Raw genomic sequence first — 22047 nt, forward strand, 5'->3', positions numbered from 1 at the left:
TATTAAAAGAACTGGCAGATGTGATCTCAGAACCACTGGCAGTCATCTTTGAGAATTCCTGGAGAACAGGTGAAGTCCCAGCAGACTGGAGGAGGGCAAATGTTGTCCCTATTTTCAAAAAGGGGGAAAGAGAGGACCCAAATAATTACCGCCCAGTCAGTCTGACATCAATACCAGGGAAGATTCTGGAGCAGATCATTAAGCAAACAGTCTGTGAGCACCTAGAAAGGAATGCTGTGATCACCAATAGTCAGCATGGATTTCTGAAAAATAAGTCATGTCAGACTAACCTGATCTCGTTTTTTGACAGAATTAATGCCTGGTAGATGAAGGGAACGCAGTGGATGTAGCCTACCTTGATTTCAGCAAGGCATTTGACAAGGTGCCCCATGATATTCTTGTAAAGAGGCTGGTAAAATGCGGTCTTGACTATGCTACCACTCAGTGGATTTGTAACTGGCTGACTGACCGAACCCAAAGGGTGCTCATCAATGGTTCCTCTTCATCCTGGAGAAGAGTGACTAGTGGGGTGCCACAGGGTTCTGTCTTGGGCCCGGTCTTATTCAACATCTTTATCAACGACTTGGATGATGGACTCAAGGGCATCCTGATCAAATTTGCAGATGACACCAAATTGGGAGGGGTGGCTAACACCCCAGAGGACAGGATCACACTTCAAAACGACCTTGACAGATTAGAGAACTGGGCCAAAACAAACAAGATGAATTTTAACAGGGAGAAATGTAAAGTATTGCACTTGGGCAAAAAAAATGAGAGGCACAAATACAAGATGGGTGACACCTTGCTTGAGAGCAGTACATGTGAAAAGGATCTAGGAGTCTTGGTTGACCACAAACTTGACATGAGCCAACAGTGTGACGCGGCAGCTAAAAAAGCCAATGCAATTCTGGGCCTCACCTCATCAATAGGAGTATAGCATCTAGATCAAGGGAAGTAATAGTGCCACTGTATTCTGCTCTGGTCAGACCTCACCTGGAGTACTGTGTCCAGTTCTGGGCACCACAGTTCAAGAAGGACACTGACAAACTGGAACGTGTCCGGAGGAGGGCAACCAAAATGGTCAAAGGCCTGGAAACGATGCCTTATGAGGAACGGCTAAGGGAGCTGGGCAAGTTTAGCCTGGAGAAGAGGAGGTTAAGGGGTGATATGATAGCCATGTTCAAATATATCAAAGGATGTCACATAGAGGAGGAAGAAAGGTTGTTTTCTGCTGCTCCAGAGAAGCAGACACGGAGCAATGGATCCAAACTACAAGAAAGAAGATTCCACCTAAACATTAGGAAGAACTTCCTGACAGTAAGAGCTGTTCGACAGTGGAATTTGCTGCCAAGGAGTGTGGTGGAGTCTCCTTCTTTGGAGGTCTTTAAGCAGAGGCTTGACAACCATATGTCAGGAGTGCTCTGATGGTGTTTCCTGCTTGGCAGGGGGTTGGACTCGATGGCCCTTGTGGTCTCTTCCAACTCTATGATTCTATGTTTAACTATGTGCTGCATGAAGAAGATATCTTAAATAACTAAATAATTCTGCTTCAGTGAAAACAACAGTCTTGCAGCACCTTCAGGGCTAACATTCATTATTTGCAGAGGCAAATCCAATTTATGCATCAGACTGATTTGTTTGTACACATATGAAAGTATCTGTTAAGAGCATTGCTAAAAGAAAACTATTAAATGTTTCATTTTAGTTATTCTAATCAAAATCCTTTTAATATTTATAGAGTCAAAAAGTGCTCCTCAAGCATGTTATGAAGAAATTAATGGTCAGACAGATAGATTTGGACACTGTGGGATTGACATACGAAAGGGATTTAAGACTTGTTCTTTCCGGTATGTGATTAGGAAACAGAAGAAACTGAAATAAAATTTTCAGGGGGAGGAGTGTGGCAGGATGTTTGTGGGTTGGCGGCTTGGGCATCTTCTGTTGTATGTTGCATGTTTTTACTGTTGTTATGGTATCAAGGTAGCCAGGTGGAGTGGGCTGTCATGATCCTCCCACAGGGACTAGGACACCCAGTTGGAGGCTCCTGTGTCACTAGCTGAGGGACGGCACTTGGTTTCTGACCCTGACCCTTGATGCTGGAGGTCAGTCCCACTAAACAGCAGACAGTCAGGTGTCTGCTGAACCACATCCCACAGCATCAAGGCCCATGGTGCTGGAGCCAGGATTGTCATGGGCATCTCTTCCCTCAAGACCAAGGAACACAGTGTCTCCCACACTGTCAGTCCAACGGTGCAAGAAGCACACCAAATGGGAGGTCATGGAGCACTGAAGAAGTGCCTATTTTCAGGCCCTTTAGGAGATTCTAGTTCCCCAAAGGCAGCAGAGCCTCGAGACAGAGGTTTACAAGTCCTCAGTTCACTTCCAAGCAGGGGCGGATCTTGGTAATATGGTGCCCTGTGTGAGGCCCAAATTTGACGTGTTCCCCACTCCACCCAAAGCTGCCTTCCAAAAGCCGGGGAAGGGAGGCACCAAGCTTTGGGAAGGAGGCACAAATCTCCTTCCCACCTCCTTCCTACCCACCCTCCCACCCTAAAGCTGGGCAAGTGCTAACTAGGCTTTGGGAAGGAAGCAGGAGGACTCTAGGGTCCTGTCAGAGCCCTCACACCTCCCCATCATTTAAATCCATCTCAGCCCAAAGAAGAGAACTCATTCTGAAACTTATCTATAGATGAAACCTAACACCACGGAATCTGGCACTTCCTCATCTAAATGCTGGAGAGGCTGCGCTTCCATGGCCACGTACCTCCACATGTGGTGGGAATGCCCCCAAATTTAATCCTTTTGTATATCAGTGCTGCAGGAAATCTGCATAATAACAAAACAAGTAATAGAAGCAACTCCAGAATTAGTCCTGTTAAATATCTTCCAAGGAACAACTCACATGACAAGTCACTTACTCTCAGCAACTAAAAACATCATGACTAGACACTGGAATGACCTATCAGGAGTGAATATAGACCACTAGTACCAAAAAGTATAGAAAACTGCCCTATTAGAAAAGTTAACCAACAAACTTAAAGTTGCACGGGTGTGGCTCCCCTTTATCATATATACAGCACAACAAGACAATGATCTATTCTCTCCCCCACCCCAACAGCATAAGAATTAATATGGGTAATCTGACCCAACAACCCCATACCCTCATACAAACCAACCAACCAACCAACCAACCAACCACACTGCAACTAACTGAACACAACCAACCGAGCGTTGGGCACTCAAATCTCTCGCAGTGCCATCATAAATGAATAAATATATAGAGGACCTACCCACACGATGCTGACATAAAAACCCTGCACAAACTACACAACAGAACAAAATATCAGTGTCCCCTCATCTCTCTCCCCTTCCCTCTCTCTTGTCCCCCAATCGCATATGTGTCTAGTACTAAATGTTAATGAACTGTGAAAAAAACTATGAATTGAAAGTAGAGACACTATATGTACTTTTTTTGTCTATTTGTTTGTTTGCTACACAATAAAATCTTTAATAAAAACTAATTTGAAAAAATAACGGACACAACACAAAAGAAAAATGGATTGAGAGGAAGGATTAGTTAATTAATTAATTGTAGCTTGCCTTTCACCAAAATGATTATAAGGTAGTTCACATAAGAAAATCAACAGAGCAAAACCATACTACTACAACAAATTAAGATATACCAAAATAAATCCGTTGGGCACAAACTGTTGGGCAGTAATCTTTGATGCCAGATGTTTCAAAGGTTGAGGAATGACAGCCCCTCCCACATGTCATCTGTGTAATGAAAAGCATGCATTTTTAGGTAACATGTTCAAAAATATACTTCAGTTGTTAAATCTGATATTTTGGAGGTGAAAAAAACATTTCCAATACATAATCCCCAACTCTTTACAAATGTGTGATCCTGTTCTTTTCTCCAATTCCTTTGATAGGGATATCAAATGTGGAAAGTTAATTTGTGTCTATCCAACCAGAAAGCCTTATGTTGACATGAACATTCCAATTCTGTACACTCCTTTCCAAGATACCCTTTGTATATCTCTGGACCTTCAACAACCAGAGGGCTTTCCGGACCCAATGCTGGTGAAAGATGGTACAAAATGTGGAACTAAAAAGGTAAGGGATACAATCTGACACAGCATGACTATTACTGTGACTTAAATGTTGTCACCAGTGTGTATGGTGTCCTAGAGAGCAGCATAAGCAAAAGGAAGACCACTGGTCTCATGCTTGAAGAACTTAAAATCTAAATTTCAGCTTTGAGGAGACAGGTATGATGGGCTGGGAGCGATGGGAGAAGCAGAGATGGAAATCAGCAAATGCAATTAGATGTTGTTTGTTCATAAGTGCCGAAAGTGAGGGGGTGACCTCAGGGCCAGGGGGCTTAATGCAGCCCTGCAGACTTTTCTTTCTCCTCAGGCTATGCCCCCTCCACAGATCTCACCTCTCACTGGCCTTGACCTGTGCCCTCCTGGGCTGCTTTTGCTTGGCTGCAACATGTCCCTGAGCAGTGCTGACACCTCTTGCTTGCCTGAGTGGAAGAGGGAGAGAGGGGTTCGCATGTCAACCCACACAGCATGGCCACAGACTTGCATGGCCGGCTTCTGTCATCTCTCTTGCTCCATCCACTTTAGCATATGGCCTATGCAAATTAATCCTGCCGTCCAGTCAGCGCTCCCTGCTCAGCTCTGCTGGGACTGACCTGGGCAGAAAATGCAGAGTCGCAGCAGTCCTGCCGTCCGTGTGAGATAGAGGGATAAAACAAGTCCAGAGACAGTTTCTTGCTATCTCTAAAAGCGTTTATTTACAAGCCATAAATCAGTCTCATTCCATCGGAACTCTCCGGCATCTTTCCCGTGCTAAAAGCACACACAGTCTCTACAGTGTCTCTCAGTCTAATGTGAAAGTAGCTTTCACAGACAAAAAGGACAAAGCCTGTGGTGTACGGCCCCTCCCCAGATACAGGACACCAAGGAGTTTAACCCTATAACCTCCAAACTCCACACCCCCTCTTGTCCTGCATCTGGGGGAAACAAGCAACAATGCTCACCCCAAACACAGACCTTCACAGAGTTCCTGGACCAAACACGCATAGAACTCCAGTTCTCTGCAAACCTCAGATAGCGCACTGAGCTCAGCTTCAGTAGACGAAAGTGCTATGAGACTTTGCTTCCGGGACCTCCACCCAACTACTGAGTTCCCAAACTTCACCACTAGGCCTGAACTGATTTGCAGTCCTGAAGGTTAGCCCAATCCGAATCCACCCACGCTGTAAGCTTGACATCACCCTCAGCTGACAACTTGAGGCAAAAATCTTTGGTATCTTGCAGGTAACGCAGCACCCGTTTAATACCATTCCAGGCCTGTACACTTGGACTCTCTACTGAGCAGATTGATAGCAAACGCTATATCTGGTCTGCTCCACTGTGACAGATACAGTAGACTACCCAGAGCTGAAAGAATTCAGCATTTTCGAACACAGAGCGTTCTACTTGCTGACATTCTTTCACGTAACCAGCCTCCATGAGTGTTTTGACACCTGCACACTCAGACATTCTGAACTTCTCAAGCAACTGCTCAATCTTACCTTTCTGGTTGAGCAAAAAGCTTCCATATCTTGTTCTAGTTATCCCTACGCCTAGATACGACTTGACATCTCCAAGCTACTTGAGCTTGAACAGCTTTCCAAGCTCCCTAGCAAACTTCTCCACTTGTTTACCTGTCTGTGATATGTACAAAATATCATCAACAAAAATCTGAGCAGCTTCCTGTGTCACACCTGACCCTTTAAGGTAAAGACAGCTGTCAGCAACACTTCTCTTGAAACCTAGCTCTTCTAAGGCTTCATTCAGACACATGTTCCAGTTTCTGGCAGATTGACGTAACCCATAAATGGATTTGTGCAACCGCCACACGATGCCTGGCCCACTGACCTCAAACCCTGGAGGAGGAAGCATGTAGTCCTCCTGGAGGTCTGAGTTCAGATAGGCGACATCCACGTCAAAATGTTCGCTTTCCAACCTTTATATTGTGGTTCTCCAGCTTCTGTGGGTCCACAGGCGATAAACCCATCTGCAACTCATAGCCTGCTTAGCAGCCGACAATTGTGTGAGTGAGAACACACCAAGAGGTTCCATTGAGTTCATCTTCCACATCTCCTCATGCCATTTGCTAGCTTCTTCCTGAGGCAACTTCTGAACATCCTCAAAGGATTCAGGTTCACATCTAGCCACACCTACCCACACGATAGTGGCTTCATACCTTTCCTTTGGTTGACCTTGCTGACCTTCTCAGCGTGAATTCTGGAACTGCACCTGATTCACTAGGGCCAGCCACACCATCCCCTGTGTCAGAAACCTCCCCCTCTGACCTGCTGCGCCTTTTAGGCCTCACAACTGGGTCTGTAGGCGAGGATGGCTCACTCCTTGGCTCAGACTTCACAGAGACCTGTGGAGGGGTCTTGGGACTTCCCTTTGGAGGGGTTCGGAGCCTCTCCCTTGGGGACCCTGGTTCTGGACTCTGTGGCTGTGGACTGTGCACCTCAGCAACAGGTTCAGTTTCGTCCTCCTCCTCTTCCTCATCTGAGTCAAACTGTTCTGAAAGAGCATCCGGGTTCCCGTGAAGATGTTTCCACCCACTCTGCTCGCAGAACTCAGCGCTGCCGCTAATAAGCAGCTTAGACTGGTTGCCAGTAGGGTATGCGAAACGCCACGCCTACAAATTTTTTGAAAATTCTTCAAAATTCAAAATTTCTCAAAATTCTAAAATCAAAATCTCAAAAATCTCAAAATACAAAATAATCCTTCACTGCCTTAGGTCATGGTGAACTCTGAGGGAAAGGGGGGGGTTGCTTAATCCTCACTGCACAATGGAACAAAGAATCATAGAATCATAGAATCATAGAGTTGGAAGAGACCACAAGGGCCATCGAGTCCAACCCCCTGCCAAGCAGGAAACACCATCAGAGCACTCCTGACATATGGTTGTCAAGCCTCTGTTTAAAGACCTCTAAAGAAGGGGACTCCACCACACTCCTTGGCAGCAAATTCCACTGTTGAACAGCTCTTACTGTCAGGAAGTTCTTCCTAATGTTTAGGTGGAATCTTCTTTCTTGTAGTTTGGATCCATTGCTCCGTGTCCGCTTCTCTGGAGCAGCAGAAAACAACCTTTCTCCCTCCTCTATGTGACATCCTTTTATATATTTGAACATGGCTATCATATCACCCCTTAACCTCCTCTTCTCCAGGCTAAACATGCCCAGCTCCCTTAGCCGTTCCTCATAAGGCATCGTTTCCAGGCCTTTGACCATTTTGGTTGCCCTCCTCTGGACACGTTCCAGTTTGTCAGTGTCCTTCTTGAACTGTGGTGCCCAGAGCTGGACACAGTACTCCAGGTGAGGTCTGACCAGAGCAGAATACAGTGGCACTATTACTTCCCTTGATCTAGATGCTATACTCCTATTGATGCAGCCCAGAATTGCATTGGCTTTTTTAGCTGCCGCGTCACACTGTTGGCTCATGTCAAGTTTGTGGTCAACCAAGACTCCTAGATCCTTTTCACATGTACTGCTCTCAAGCCAGGTGTCACCCATCTTGTATTTGTGCCTCTCATTTTTTTTGCCCAAGTGCAATACTTTACATTTCTCCCTGTTAAAATTCATCTTGTTTGTTTTGGCCCAGTTCTCTAATCTGTCAAGGTCGTTTTGAAGTGTGATCCTGTCCTCTGGGGTGGTAGCCACCCCTCCCAGTTTGGTGTCATCTTCAAATTTGATCAGGATGCCCTTGAGTCCATCATCCAAGTCGTTGATAAAGATGTTGAATAAGACCAGGCCCAAGACAGAACCTTGTGGCACCCCACTAGTCACTCTTCTCCAGGATGAAGAGGAACCATTGATGAGCACCCTTTGGGTTCGGTCAGTCAGCCAGTTACAAATCCACTGAGTGGTAGCATAGTCAAGACCGCATTTTACCAGCTTCTTTACAAGAATATCATGGGGCACCTTGTCAAATGCCTTGCTGAAATCAAGGTAGGCTACATCCACTGCATTCCCTTCATCTACCAGGCTTGTAATTCTGTCAAAAAACGAGATCAGGTTAGTCTGACATGACTTATTTTTCAGAAATCCATGCTGACTATTGGTGATCACAGCATTCCTTTCTAGGTGCTCACAGACTGTTTGCTTAATGATCTGCTCCAGAATCTTCCCTGGTATTGATGTCAGACTGACTGGGCGATAATTATTTGGGTCCTCTCTTTTCCCCTTTTTGAAAATAGGGACAACATTTGCCCTCCTCCAGTCTGCCGGGACTTCGCCTGTTCTCCAGGAATTCTCAAAGATGACTGCCAGTGGTTCTGAGATCACATCTGCCAGTTCTTTTAATACTCTTGGAATCAATTCATCTGGCCCTGGAGACTTGAATACATCTAAACTAGCCAAGTATTCTTGTACTATCTCCTTAGTTATTCTGGGCTGTGTTTCCTCTGCTGAATCATTTGCTTCAAATTCTTCAGGTCGGGCATTGTTTTCTTTATCGGAGAAGACTGAGGCAAAGAAGGCATTGAGGAGTTCAGCCCTTTCTGTGTCCCCTGTTTGCATTTCACCATCTTCTCCTCTGAGTGACCCCACTGTTTCTTTGTTCTTCCTTTTGCTACGAACATACCCATAAAAGCCTTTTTTGTTGCTTTTAACCTCTCTAGCAAGCCTGAGTTCATTCTGTGCTTTAGCTTTTCTGACTTTGTCCCCCATTACTACTATCTCCCTTCCTTTTGCATGCTTGGCCATCTGTTCCAGGAAGGCATCATCTATGTCCTCCGTTTGGCTTGGGGATCTATAGTAAACTCCCACAATGAGGTCACTGTTATTCTTCTCTCCCTTAATTTTGACCCAAATGCTCTCACTTTGGCTTTGAGGTTCTAAATCTTGGATCTCTTCACAGGTATACACATCCCTGACATATAACGCCACTCCTCCTCCTTTCTTGTCTGGTCTGTTTCTCTGAAATAGATTGTATCCCCCCATTATTACATTCCAATCGTGGGACTTATCCCACCAGGTTTCAGTGATGCCTATTATGTCATATTTAGTTTGCTGTACCAAGAGCTCAAGCTCATCTTGTTTATTTCCCATGCTTTGCGCATTAGTGTACAGACATTGAAGTCCATTAATCATTCCCCTGTGTCTCTTATTTAAGGATTTTTTCCTCCCACCACTAGGTCTGCGTGCTGTTTGCTCCATTTGGTCTATGACATTTGGATGATCATCTTCATCAATTGATAAGACTCCTACCTTCAGGAGCACTGTCTCCCTCCCCCACATTAGTCAGTTTAAAGGACCATGTGCTTACCAGGAAGGTATCTCAGAAAAATACTACTCAACTGAAAATCACAATCCAACGCAATCCTTCAAAAATACACAAAAATATGGAATACTGGGGCCAATAACCCTTTGTGGGAATGTTCAGGGATGCAGGAGAGGATATATTGTGAGATTATATCCTTATCCAACTTGTGCTAACAAGTTCCCAAAATATCAGCAGAGTTAGTAGACGTTCCCCTTTTAAGTTCGCAACGGTAATGTGTGCTCAGGTTCGCTCGAACCTCTATAATAATTACTCTGGTAATTTCCCCTTTGTTCCCTCTTAAAATAGAAGACACGACACAGTCTTTTATAAAAGTATAAAAAGAGTTTACTCACGTTCTGTTCACAATAGGATCCCAGAAGGCAGACAGGCTTAAAAAGGTAAAATACATTTAGAATCTATCTTATAGGAAGATAGTCCCTTTCTGCTCTCTTGGCTGGGAGCCAAGAGGGCATCTTTAGCAGATGTGGCTTCTTCGAAGGAAGATGGCAGAGAGAGCAAGAGGCAAGAGAGAGATGGCTGTCCTGCCCTGTACTTTTATCAATTACAACATTCCTGTTGTCCCAGGAAGTTTACCTGCTGGCTGGACAGACATCCCTCCCCATGTCTTAACATGTATACTCTAGGAATGTTGTAATTGACTGCTCCTGTGTTTTACATCCCACACAGTTTTCCTGTAAAAAGGGTAGATCTGGATTAATGGAGGGAAAAATACAGACTAGCACTTGGATGCAGATGACATTGTACATACACTGGAAAAATCTTGCATTAAGATCTCACAATAAACACCTGTCTGGAAGCACTCATAGATGGGGTCTGGTGGACGCAAAAGGTCTGTTGCAGGGCAGCAACTCTTCTTGAAAACTGAAAAATACTATTGCTTTTTTTAAAGGTTTGTATCAAACAAGTATGTGAAAAGTATGGCGTCCTGAAATATGATTGTGATCCTACAAAAAAGTGCTTTGGGCATGGAGTAAGTAAAATGAATGTTATATTTTCCATGTTAGTGTTTCAGCTATAAAAAGGAGATGCTGGTTTTCCCTCATAAACTATTTGGTATTTTCTTGAGTGCCTGAAGCGTTCCCCTGTTGATGGCCTCTCAGCTGATTCTCTTTGGACCCAGCCATTATGGGCAATTATCATCAAATCTTCCATTCTTAGGCAAAGTAATTGAGCAGGTGGTTGCTCAACAGCTCCAGGCATGTCTAGAGGATGTGGAACATTTGGATCCCTTCCATTTAAATTGGAACTAGTGAATGTCCGGTGTGAGTGTCTGGAAGCGGTTGGAGGATGGATGGCAGCTAACAGGTTGAGATTGAATCTCAACAAAACAGAAGTACTGTTTCTGGAGGACAGGGGGCAGGACTTCCTAGTCCTGAATGGGGTAACTGTGCCCTTGAAGGACCAGGTGCGCAGCCTGGGAGCCATTTTGGACTCACAGCTGTCCATGGAGGCACAGGTTAATTCTATTTTCAGGACAGCTGTCTACCTGCTCCATCTGGTACGCTGGCTGAGACCCTACCTGCCTGCGTACTATCTCAGCACAGTGGTACATACCATGGTTATCTCTCGCTTGGACTACTGCAGCGTACTCTACGTGGGGCTACCTTTGAAGGTCCAGCTCCAAGGGCTTTCTGGCAGTTCCAGCGAGAAGTGAGCGTTACAGGGAACCAAGCAGAGGGCCTTCTCAGCAGTGGTGCCCTCTCTGTGAACGCCCTCCCATCAGATGTCAAGGAGATATTCTATTCAACCTTTAGAAGACATCTGAAGGCAGCCCTGTATAGGAAATTTTTTAATGTTTAATGTTTTATTATGTTTTTATATATGCTGGAAGCAACCCAGAGTGGCTGGGGCAAACCAGTCAGATGGGCGGGGTACAAATAATGAAATAATAATAATAATTACTACTACTACTACTACTTTATCCTTAATTTTATTTTAGACTAGAACTGAGGTCCTACTCAGGAAGTAATAAGAATAATAATGTTTTCTTAAAGCATATTTTTCTTTTTAAGATAAAGCACATAAGCAAGGAGTAAATGTTTCCTATTCCTCCCCCACCTTCAGATTTGCAACAACAAAAGAAACTGCCACTGTGATCCAGGATGGGCACCTCCAAATTGCAAGGAAAAAGGAGGCCCCCTAGGAGGAAGCATTGACAGTGGGCTTCGTATGTTGGCTTCTGGTCAGTAAAAGCAGGATCTTCCATCCTGACAAATAGCTCTGCTGCAGTAGTTTCCAAACTGTTTAGAATTAGGACCCACTTTTCATCTCAACCTGAAAACATGGGACTGGGTTTGATTTATGTTTTAACCCATTCATTCCCCTCTTTATTCTTCCCTTGAATTTTCTGTCTTTCTCAAGGCAGAAAGAACAAGATAAGAAGTGACAGCACATTAGCTTAATAATCATTCCTTCTTCCAAAGGAACTTTAGGATTGTAGGTTGTGTGTTTATGAGAGTGAGTGTGAGTGAAATGTTTCAGAATTCTTAGTACGTGAACTAAACTGCAATTCCCAGGCAATGGGAGAAGTGTGGCAGTTAAGCTAGTATAAAATTTTCAGTATAGATTTAACCCCTCTCTCCATCCCTGTTTTCTAGTTCTCTTTCAAAGAGCAAAAGTGAAAAGCAAATGTTTTAGTACTACTGCCCCTCCCTAAACCAGGCTGTGATGGACTTGTGCATTCTGATGCGCCAGCTGAATCCCAGTGGACTAGTACTAAGTCAGTATGGGTCAGAACAATACTTATTGGTGCCAGAATGAAAAAATCCAAACAATACCTCCTTCTTCTGCTTGTAATAACCCTGGAGCACAGGAGACACTCTACCAGGAGACACTCTTGCCCAAACTCCAGTGAAAGGAACAGGAGCTGCACGTGAGGATAGCACTTAGACACAGAAGAGAGAGAGAGAGAGAGAGCACTGCAGAGAAAGAAGCCAACACATTCCTAGTGCTACCCAGTTACTGCTTTTCTGCTGTAAGCTGCAAGCAGAACTGCAACTGATTTCCTACATCATTAGTAGTAGGGCATTTTTCTATGTGTATAACCTGCTATGTTCCTCGGACACCTGTGGATTTGACATAACTTCTGTCTGCAGCTCAGTACACATTCACTATGACCTTTGTGAAGGATGCCATTTTATAACCCCATTTCATATATTTTTAAATGGTCTTTTAATTTAACACTTTTCCAGCTCTCTATTTTTTTAAATGAAAGAGAGGAATGGTGCTATAAAACTGTGTTACTACAATATTACATTTTTATACCACAATAATGCTAATTTAAAAATAAAAAACCTTTCTGGTTGTTGCTGTTTTAGCAATGTGGAAAGAGTTTGCTTTCTAATCTTTAAAATTTTTTATAAAATTGGAGCTTTGGGCAGTGCCACGCTAAAAATGTCTAATGCGGCAGCTTTCCTGGTTTTTGCTGTGAAATTTGTTTCCATGTAGATATTACAGAAAGAGTCATAGAAGACAACATGCGGACGTGGGTGCTCCTGAGCATATTTCTCTTTCTGCCCATTGTGGTTGGGTCAGCCATCCTGATTGTCAAATGGGCACGAATCAGCAAGTACTGCATAGATGACAGCGAGTCTCTAGGCGATTCTGAGTAAGTCACTTTGGCCACAGTTTATCAGGGCCTGCCCTGTACACACCTGAAATCTTCTGGTCCATCAACAATTTGGACAAGTAGGACCTGCAACAGAATGCAGTCTTCAGCCATGGCTGCCTCCACATTCCCTTTCCCCTCTCGCACACTTTTGCATTGGGCTGTGGGGTTTTATTGTGGGGTGTGTGAGAGGAAAGTCCCTTGCTTAGGGTTTTTTCCTAATATTTTTGTTGTATTTCTGCAAACCTTGGGGTTCGTCTGAGCCTGCTGATGGGTCAGAGGTGCATTTCAGCTGCATAATAACACAGATAGGAGTTTGCTGTTAGTATATATCAGGGAAGGGTTGGCCATACTGGAGGGAGATGATGTCCAACAACAAAAGAAAGAAAAGCAAGGATAGGAAACCTGTGACCCTCCAGGTGCTGTTGTACTGCAACAACCCATGGTGGCTAGTGGTCAGGAAAGATGGGAGGTGTAGTCCAGCAACCTCTGAAGGGTCATAGGTTGCCCACCCCAGTACATATAATAATAATTAACTTTCAGACTTTATAGTAAAGCTAACTCCATGACAAAACTGAGGTATGTTTATCTGTATATAATTAAGGTTAAGTAATCTTAATTCTCATTACATTTCAGATCTTATACTAGATCCGATGAATATAGCATGTCAGACAAAACAAGGTAAGCTTCAACTAACTTAAAGTATATTGATTAATTTTCCTTCCAGAGCCGGCTGCAGTCTAGAAAAGGATCACTCCCTAATTTATTTTCTCCCTTTGTGATAGTGAAACATGGATTAAATTGTCTAGTTTTTCCCACCACTTAAGGATGGACTGGGTTTATCTGCAAAATCTGCTTATTACCTTTCCTTCCAAGGAGCCTCAAGGGAACACACAGTAAAATAAGACCTGAAAACAAACATGGGCAGAGCAGTCTTTTACTCAGGGGTTGTGCATGGGGGTGGCCAGAGAGTGATTCTGTTGCTCTGCCAGCGAAATAACTGTCTCACTCTTCACTATTCAGTCTCACTCTACCTGGGAGGGGAAAACACACCAGTCCAAAAATTAGAAGTCAGCTTAATAGTCACAGACACAGCATTCCTGGAAAACCATCAAAGCCTACCATTCCTAGATTCCACCAGCAAGGATACCCACAGGCTGCCCCCACATGCAGCCAATGGACTCATAATAATGAAGTCCTGCTCCTAGCACACCCACTGCATCATCAGACACACAATGTGCATCATTGTCCCCCAATGGTACAGATTCAGTGGCACAGCCAGCAGTCAGCCCTCTACTGCTAGTCTCCAGGCTGCTTGGACTCACAGCTGTTGTTCTTTTAGCACAACACAGGAGAACCCCCAAAACACAGCACCCATATAGCTCTGGGCTTAGGGGGCCTTCAAAGAGCACTCACATTCGTCCTAAGCCGAGACAAAGGTTCAGGGCCCACCCAAGGTTCTCCAAGGCCAAGAGTGGAAGATGCAACAGGAAGAGTCACAGACACACCAGAACAGCCATCAGCCTCCAGTTGATCACTGCACTGAGTGAAGGATTGTGATGCAGAAGATGAGAGTTTTTGCCACACCAAGGTTGAGCCAGTCAGCCAAAGCAACCCAAAGAGGTGGGTTCACTTGTGGTTGACATGGAACATGAGTTGGGAAGGATCATACCGCATGCAGGAATTAGTCGCACAACCCGAAGCCTTTCTAAACAAGGAGGAATTTTGCTTGTCTCCTGGAGGGGACTGTCAGGCAGGATTCCAAAGAATTTTTTTAAAATGTTCATGACTTTTGCTATTCTGTGGGGATACAGTGGTACCTCAGGTTACATACGCTTTAGGTTACAGACTCTGCTAACCCAGAAATAGTGCTTCAGGTTAAGAACTTTGCTTCAGGATGAGAACAGAAATCGTGCTCCGGTGGCGCAGCGGCAGCAGGAGGCCCCATTAGCTAAAGTGGTGCTTCAGGTTAAGAACAGTTTCCGGTTAAGAACGGACCTCCGGAATGAATTAAGTACTTAACCCGAGGTACCACTGTATATGACTATGAGTCTCCTTAAATTATAGATCATAAATATATAAATACTACAAATACAAACAAAAAACCCATTAAATACTGTCCTATTAATTGCAGTGATGTTTGCTGTTTCTTTTCTTATTTTCTTTTGAATTTTTTGTTTACAGCATTATACATTCTTACAGTGGTACCTTGGTTCTCAGACGTCTTGGTACTCAAACAACTTGGAACCCAAACACTGCAAACCCTGTAAGAACACTGTAAGTGTTCCGGATTGCAAACATTTTTCGGAAGCCAAACATGCTCCATTTTGAGTGTTACGCTGAGGTCTGTTTCTGCTATTTATTTTGTGTTTTTGCGGCTCTTTTTGTTTTTGTGACTATGTGGAACCCAGTTCAGCTACTGATTGATTGTGTGACTGCAGTACATTGATTATTGCTTTCTTTTCTTTTTTATTTATTTTTTGTTTTCTTGCTTAAAAAACACATAAAATAAAAATTAACATAAAAATAAAATAACAAAAAACAAAACAAAAACATATATACAAATACCCCCTGTGGCTCCCCCCCCCCAAAAAAACTCGACATTCTTAATTTTTTTCAGTCTTTTTACCATTGCATCTTTTATATCTTGTCCCTGATATTCCTAATATATCTATTCTATCTATTTCAGCTTTTACATACTTAATCTATGCATATTAACATGTTATCTTTAGACCAGTGTTTTTTCTTATAGTCTTCAAAACATTACCATTCACTCCTTAGTTTCTGATTTGTCTGGAGTCTTACGGCAGCTGTTAACTTTGCCAGTTGTATAGAATCACATAGTTTATTTAACCAATCTTCTTTTGTGGGGATAGTATCTCCTTTCTAATTTTTTGCCAGTACTAGTCTGGCTGCTGTAAACAAAAAATTCAAAAGAAAATAAGAAAAGAAACAGCAAATCATAGGTTTTAGATAATAATTTCTTATTTTTTTTGATAGTATTTTTGTAATTTAGATTCTTCTTTCTCAAATCCTGTTTTTTTATCCACATTAAATACATTATTTAACTGATGGAACTGGAGCCAGTCAGTAAGATAGTGTCTTATCTCCTCAAATGATTTTAACTTCAGGTGCCCTTGGTCTTCTTTTAATAATTGGCTATATGTTGCCCAATTGCTTTGCATGTTTAATTTTTTAACTGTGAATGCCTCTAATGGGGACAACCACCATGGTGTTTTTACCTTATTATAGCCAAGGTAGCCATGCCACCCAAATCTGTTGTTGACACTCTGCAAACCCAAAATATCTGTTTTCTCTAATAGAATCCAATCCCTCATCCAAATTAAACACTGCCTGACAAAAGATTTTTAATTTTGGTAGTGCAAAACCCTTTCTTTCTTTCTTTCTTTCTTTCTTTCTTTCTTTCTTTCTTTCTTTCTTTCTTTCCTGTCTGTCAGTAATTTGTATTTAATACAAGGTTTCTTACCCTGCCAAATGAACCTTGTCAGATCTTACCTCCATTCTTCAATGCATTCTGTTTTCGCTATAATCAACATCATTTGAAAAAGAATCATAGAATCATAGAGTTGGAAGAGACCACAAGGGCCATCGAGTCCAACCCCCTGCCAAGCAGGAAACACCATCAGAGCACTCCTGACATATGGTGGTCAAGCCTCTGCTTAAAGACCTCCAAAGAAGGAGACTCCACCACACTCCTTGGCAGCAAATTCCACTGTCAAACAGCTCTTACTGTCAGGAAGTTCTTCCTAATGTTTAGGTGGAATCTTCTTTCTTGTAGTTTGGATCCATTGCTCTGTGTCCGCTTCTCTGGAGCAGCAGAAAACAACCTTTCTCCCTCCTCTATGTGACATCCTTTGATATATTTGAACATGGCTATCATATCACCCCTTAACCTCCTCTTCTCCAGGCTAAACTTGCCCAGCTCCCTTAGCCGTTCCTCATAAGGCATCGTTTCCAGGCCTTTGACCATTTTGGTTGCCCTCCTCTGGACACGTTCCAGTTTGTCAGTGTCCTTCTTGAACTGTGGTGCCCAGAACTGGACACAGTACTCCAGGTGAGGTCTGACCAGAGCAGAATACAGTGGCACTATTACTTCCCTTGATCTAGATGCTATACTCCTATTGATGCAGCCCAGAAATGCATTGGCTTTTTTAGCTGCCGCGTCACACTGTTGGCTCATGTCAAGTTTGTGGTCAACCAAGACTCCTAGATCCTTTTCCCATGTACTGCTCTTAAGCCAGGTGTCACCCATCTTGTATTTGTGCCTCTCATTTTTTTTGCCCAAGTGCAATACTTTACATTTCTCCCTGTTAAAATTCATCTTGTTTGTTTTGGCCCAGTTCTCTTCATCAATGCTCAAGGTCGTTTTGAAGTGTGATCCTGTCCTCTGGGGTGTTAGCCACCCCTCCCAGTTTGGTGTCATCTTCAAATTTGATCAGGATGCCCTTGAGTCCATCATCCAAGTCGTTGATAAAGATGTTGAATAAGACCGGGCCCAAGACAGAACCCTGTGGCACCCCACTAGTCACTCTTCTCCAGGATGAAGAGGAACCATTGATGAGCACCCTTTGGGTGAAAGAAAGAGCATTTTGGGGAGTATATTCATTTTTATTACTGAGATTCTTCCCCAAAATGATAATTTCAGTCTAGCCCAAATTTCTAAAAATAAAAATAAAAAAAATCATTCCAGGTTTTTTTATAATTGTCATCAAAAATGTCAGTTCCCAAATATTTTGTTTTTTTCACTATTGACAACCCTGTTTTTTCCTGCAGTTCCTTTTTCTCTTGCTCCTGTATATTTTTAACCATAAGCTTTGTTTTTGATCTGTTACGTTTGAAGCTGGAGACCTCTCCGAATTCTGTTATCTTTTCCAACGCTTTGGGAATACTCGTTTCTGGGTTTTCTACTGTTAAAATTAAATCATCTGCAAAAGCTTTCAGTTTGAAAGTCTTTTGACCTAAAGATATCCCTTTAATTTCTTCTTCTTTCCTCAGTTCCAAATTTAATATTTCTAGGGTTAATACAAAAAGTAGAGGAGAGAGTGGGCAGCTTTGCCTTGTGCCTTTTTCTATTGGGATGTATTCTGTTTTCCCATCATTGATTATTAGATTTGCTTTCTGTTTCTCATATATGGCTTTTATAGCCTAGGTAAATCATTCTCCCTTTGTGAATAGGTCAATCACTTTCCTTAGAAATTTCCAAGAAACGTTATCGAAAGCCTTCTAGGCGTTGACTAGCATTTCCCATCTTGTATTATTTTATTCATGAGTGGCGGGGCTATAATCTCCCATTTTTTTTATAATGGATTACAGGAAGTCCATCTGGGCCTGGGGATTTGCCCAGCTTAGAACTAGAGATTGCCTGGTGTATCTCCTTCCTGGTAATTGGCGAGTTTAATTGTTCAAGTTTCTCTTGTGCTATTTTGGGAATTTCTTTCCCTTGTATTTCACTATGTCATGTTCTCCTTCCGTTCCTATCTTATATAGCTTCCTGAAATATCTTAAAAAGCAATTATTTATTTCTTCCTGTTTGTCGATTACCCTACCGTCTTGTACTATCTTATCAATTTGTTTTTCTCTTTGTTTCTTTTTTAATTACCTCGTCTGTTAGCAAATTCAAAATTCTTTTGTTTCATCCTTTTGATGTTATTCTCTATTTCATCATTTAAGAATATTGATAGTTGGCATTGCAATATTTTAATATTTTGGTTTGCGGTTTTGTTTTTTGGGTTGTTAACAAATAGATTCTAATTTCTTTCAATCTCTTGTCTAATCTGGTCTAACTTTGATTCTCCAATCCTTTTTTTGTATTATGTTTTGTTGGCTATAAAAGCCTCATATAAAGGCCTTACCGGCATCCCATATTGATCTAATATCAGTCTCTTGTGTCATATTTATTTTGAAGAATTCTTTCATGGCCTCTTCAGCCTTTTAAATAATTTTCTCATCATTCAGGATTCTCTCATTCATCCTCCACTGCTTGTTCATTTTCTTCTTATCCCTTAATTCTAGTGTAATCAGGTTATGGTCTGAAATGGATTTGGGTTGAATCTCAGTTTTTTTAATTAGTGTCATTAAACTATTCAATATCCATATTCCATCTATTCGACCTGCAGATTTTTTAGCTTCAGAATAGACGGTATACTGTCTTTCATTTGTATGTTTATTTCTCCAAGCATCTACTAAGTTCAGATCTTCAACCATTTGGAAAAAAAATTGGGAGTTTTCCTTCCTTAGATGCTTTCTCTCTTTCTGTTCTATCAAGGTTCAACAAAGTGACCCCATTAAAATCTCCCATAAGAATCATGTCCTCATTGTTATGTTCCAATAATCTTTCCTCTAGTTTTTTAACGTATTTTGATTTGTTTCCATTTGGAAAGTACACACCCACCAGTATTAATTTTTCTTTGCTTCTTGTTAACTGCACGCCAAGCAATCATCCTTCATTGTCTTTAAATATTAATTTGGATTCTAATTTTGGGTTTATGTATATAACGATTCCTCTCTTTTATGTAAATCTGAAGCTATAAATTATACCCCTGGTTTCTTATTTACCAAAACTCTCTTGTGCTTCTTAGCTATATGTGTTTCCTGAAGACAGATAATGTCCCAGTTCTTCTTTTTTAGGATATGTTGGGTTTTATTCCTTTTCTCTTTATTATTTAAACCATTGATATTCTACGAGATAATGTTCAAATTCATCAAATAACAATTACAAATTGGATTCAGAAAAATATATAGAATATAGATTTAATCTGGTGGGTTACGTCTTATTGTATCTCTTAATAAGAATTGCTTTTACTCCCCTCCTGTAGTTTCTAACTCTTATCTCTCCTGCATGACTTCTCCTCCCAGTTCTCTCTTGTATTTTCTCCAGAACTTCCCTAAATAGCCCCTCCAGGAATTCCCATTTGTATCTTATTGTGTTGGTTTTTAAAGCATCTGTTAATGTCTTGTAATTTTGTCTTTTTTAAGGAGTCTTTTTGATATTTCTTTATGAATTATTATATTCCTTTCATCTATTGTCAACTTCCTTTTCTGGAGTACTTTATCCTTCAGTAGTCTTGAATTAAAGAAGACCATACAGGGGGGCCGCTAGGGGCGCATTGGAAGATGGCCGACAATACCATCTCTCCGGCTCACATGAGGTAATTAAGAGACTAATATGGGAGTAATTAGCCTCCCGAGTTTTCCCAGGGGGAATGGGAAAACGCTGCCTCGTCCGCGGATGCCTATAAATCACCCCCGAGTTTGTAAGAAGGAGGGGGTGAGGGCACTGGACGGAAAGCCCTTGTGTGTTTTTTTGGCTCTCCCTGACGCTGCTTCTGATTGCGATCCTAGTTGCATGACTCAAGATAAACAATTGGAGAAGAGTAATTGCACTTGTTTTGAGTGAAAGAAAGGGAGTATTGATTGCTAATTAAATCAACCTCTGTGAAGCTGAGTGACGGGTTGGATTGAACAGAACTACATCAAAGAACACTACATCAAAGATGTTGGTATGTTGCAACGGAGCGGAAAGGGGGGGAAAACCTATGATTTACCTAACAACCCCTCCCTAAGAAGAACCGCCGCATGACTGATTAGCAAGTGAGATGGAATAATAAACTGTGTGGAAATGAATTGTTGGCTAAAGGCTTTGTTTTGTGGAAGATCTGGAAAGGAATGAAAGGCTTTTGGATGACGCAGTTCTAATTGAGAACCCCCGTGACGAGGCAGGCTTTGTTGCAAGATTTACGGTCAAGAGGGGGAGGAAGCCACGGCTTTGCTATTATATCTGAATTCTACGTTTGATCTGGCAAGAACTCCCTGAAAAGACTGATGTCGGAACAACAGGTCTGGCAAAGTTAATGAGCAGATGCTTAGACTGTATTTTATGGAAATGCTGAAATGGTGTCTGCCGTTCAAACAGGACCTTTGGACTAATGTGAAAATCCACACAGGACTATAACAATGTTCGTTTCAACTCACTTGTGGAGATTTACAGAGGTTAGAAAGAAAGGGGGGGATGATAACAAGAAGAAGATTGGAAGATGATTTGTAAAGAATAACAACAAGGAGATGGAAAGATAGAACTGTGAACATCAAAGCAGCAGAAATATGAGAGGATTGGACCCTTTCTGAGCTCGAAGCATGGGTACCCCCAACAAAATTTTAAAAATTCGGTTAAATATTTGGAAATATTTGGAGTTTATTATGTATTGGTATAATTGGAATTAATGTGATTTGATTGGTTTGTTAATAAAAAAATTTTTTTTTTTTTTAAAAAAGAAGACCATACAGTTCCTGATCCTTTATTCATCTTTGTTCCTTCAGATTTGATTCTGAAGATCTTATCTATGTCCATTATTAATTCTTCTTCTTGGGCTCTGAGCCATCTAGCTAATTCTTTTGTCAGTTTGGTTTCAGTGTCTTCATTCTGCATCTCTAGGATCCCCTGAAAGCATAGAATAAGCTCCCTTTAGTGCATCTCGAGAATCGCGACTTGATTTAACATTTTCTCCTGTATTCTCTTTAATTCTATTACCTCATCATTTATAACGTCTTGGCCTTTTTTCAGCTCTTTACTTTCATTTTTAATTTTCTTGGGTTTTTTCCTTCGAGACTTCCTCTTGTTTATTAGATCTAGATTTCAAATCTTGGACTGTTTTCTCTATCTCCCTAATTTTAATTTACCTGTGCAGATAGGTCCATTATTAATTTTGAATTTTGCTCAATCTTGTTGCCCATGGAATCAAGTTTATCATTAATAGATTTATTCATTCCAATAACCAACTCTCTTATATCAGCATTTGTATCTAACTCCACCACTGATTGGCGTCTTGGAGCTCCTGAAGAGGTCTTGGAAGTCATTTTAGTTGCTTCTCTATATACACATGAATATAAGCTTTGTCCCAGTCTTAATAAGTTCCTTTGATATTTTTGTACTTTAAATACCCTCAGGTCTGTATTGTTTCTATTCAGAGAGCTCTGGGAAGTATTTGTTCAATTATTCCTCCCGCATTTGGCATTTATGTATTATTAAATACTCTAATTGATTACCAACTTCTTAAA

At 41.8% G+C, this 22047-nt stretch overlaps 1 protein-coding gene and 1 long non-coding RNA gene across 10 annotated transcripts in view; one reads left to right on the forward strand and one right to left on the reverse strand.

The window, feature by feature from the left end:
* The window catches only part of LOC308463754 (disintegrin and metalloproteinase domain-containing protein 2-like), a 95473-nt gene that overhangs the window by 71815 nt on the left and 1611 nt on the right, over positions 1-22047 (forward strand). For 2 of the 9 annotated variants that reach the window (XM_080982421.1, XM_080982418.1), the window contains 7 exons: positions 1739-1847; positions 3936-4119; positions 10255-10335; positions 11430-11547; positions 12813-12972; positions 13609-13653; positions 15157-15297. In XM_080982421.1, the coding sequence (XP_080838547.1) occupies positions 1739-1847; positions 3936-4119; positions 10255-10335; positions 11430-11547; positions 12813-12972; positions 13609-13653; positions 15157-15253 (794 nt within the window). In that variant the 3' untranslated portion in view covers positions 15254-15297. Of the gene's footprint in view, positions 1-1738; positions 1848-3935; positions 4120-10254; positions 10336-11429; positions 11548-12812; positions 12973-13608; positions 13654-14314; positions 14596-15156; positions 15298-22047 lie in introns of those variants that run through there. The other 7 variants (XM_080982416.1, XM_080982420.1, XR_013979718.1 and 4 more) reach the window with 6 other exon arrangements.
* Positions 13894-14503, reverse strand: LOC308463916. Its single transcript, XR_013979821.1, has 2 exons — positions 14389-14503; positions 13894-14006 (listed from the first exon to the last, which is right to left on the reverse strand). It is a non-coding gene; the product is annotated as an uncharacterized lncRNA (long non-coding RNA).

The sequence above is a fragment of the Podarcis pityusensis genome (genome assembly GCF_964106645.2).
Source record: "Podarcis pityusensis genome assembly, chromosome: 15".
In the NCBI taxonomy this organism is placed as follows: domain Eukaryota; kingdom Metazoa; phylum Chordata; class Lepidosauria; order Squamata; family Lacertidae; genus Podarcis; species Podarcis pityusensis.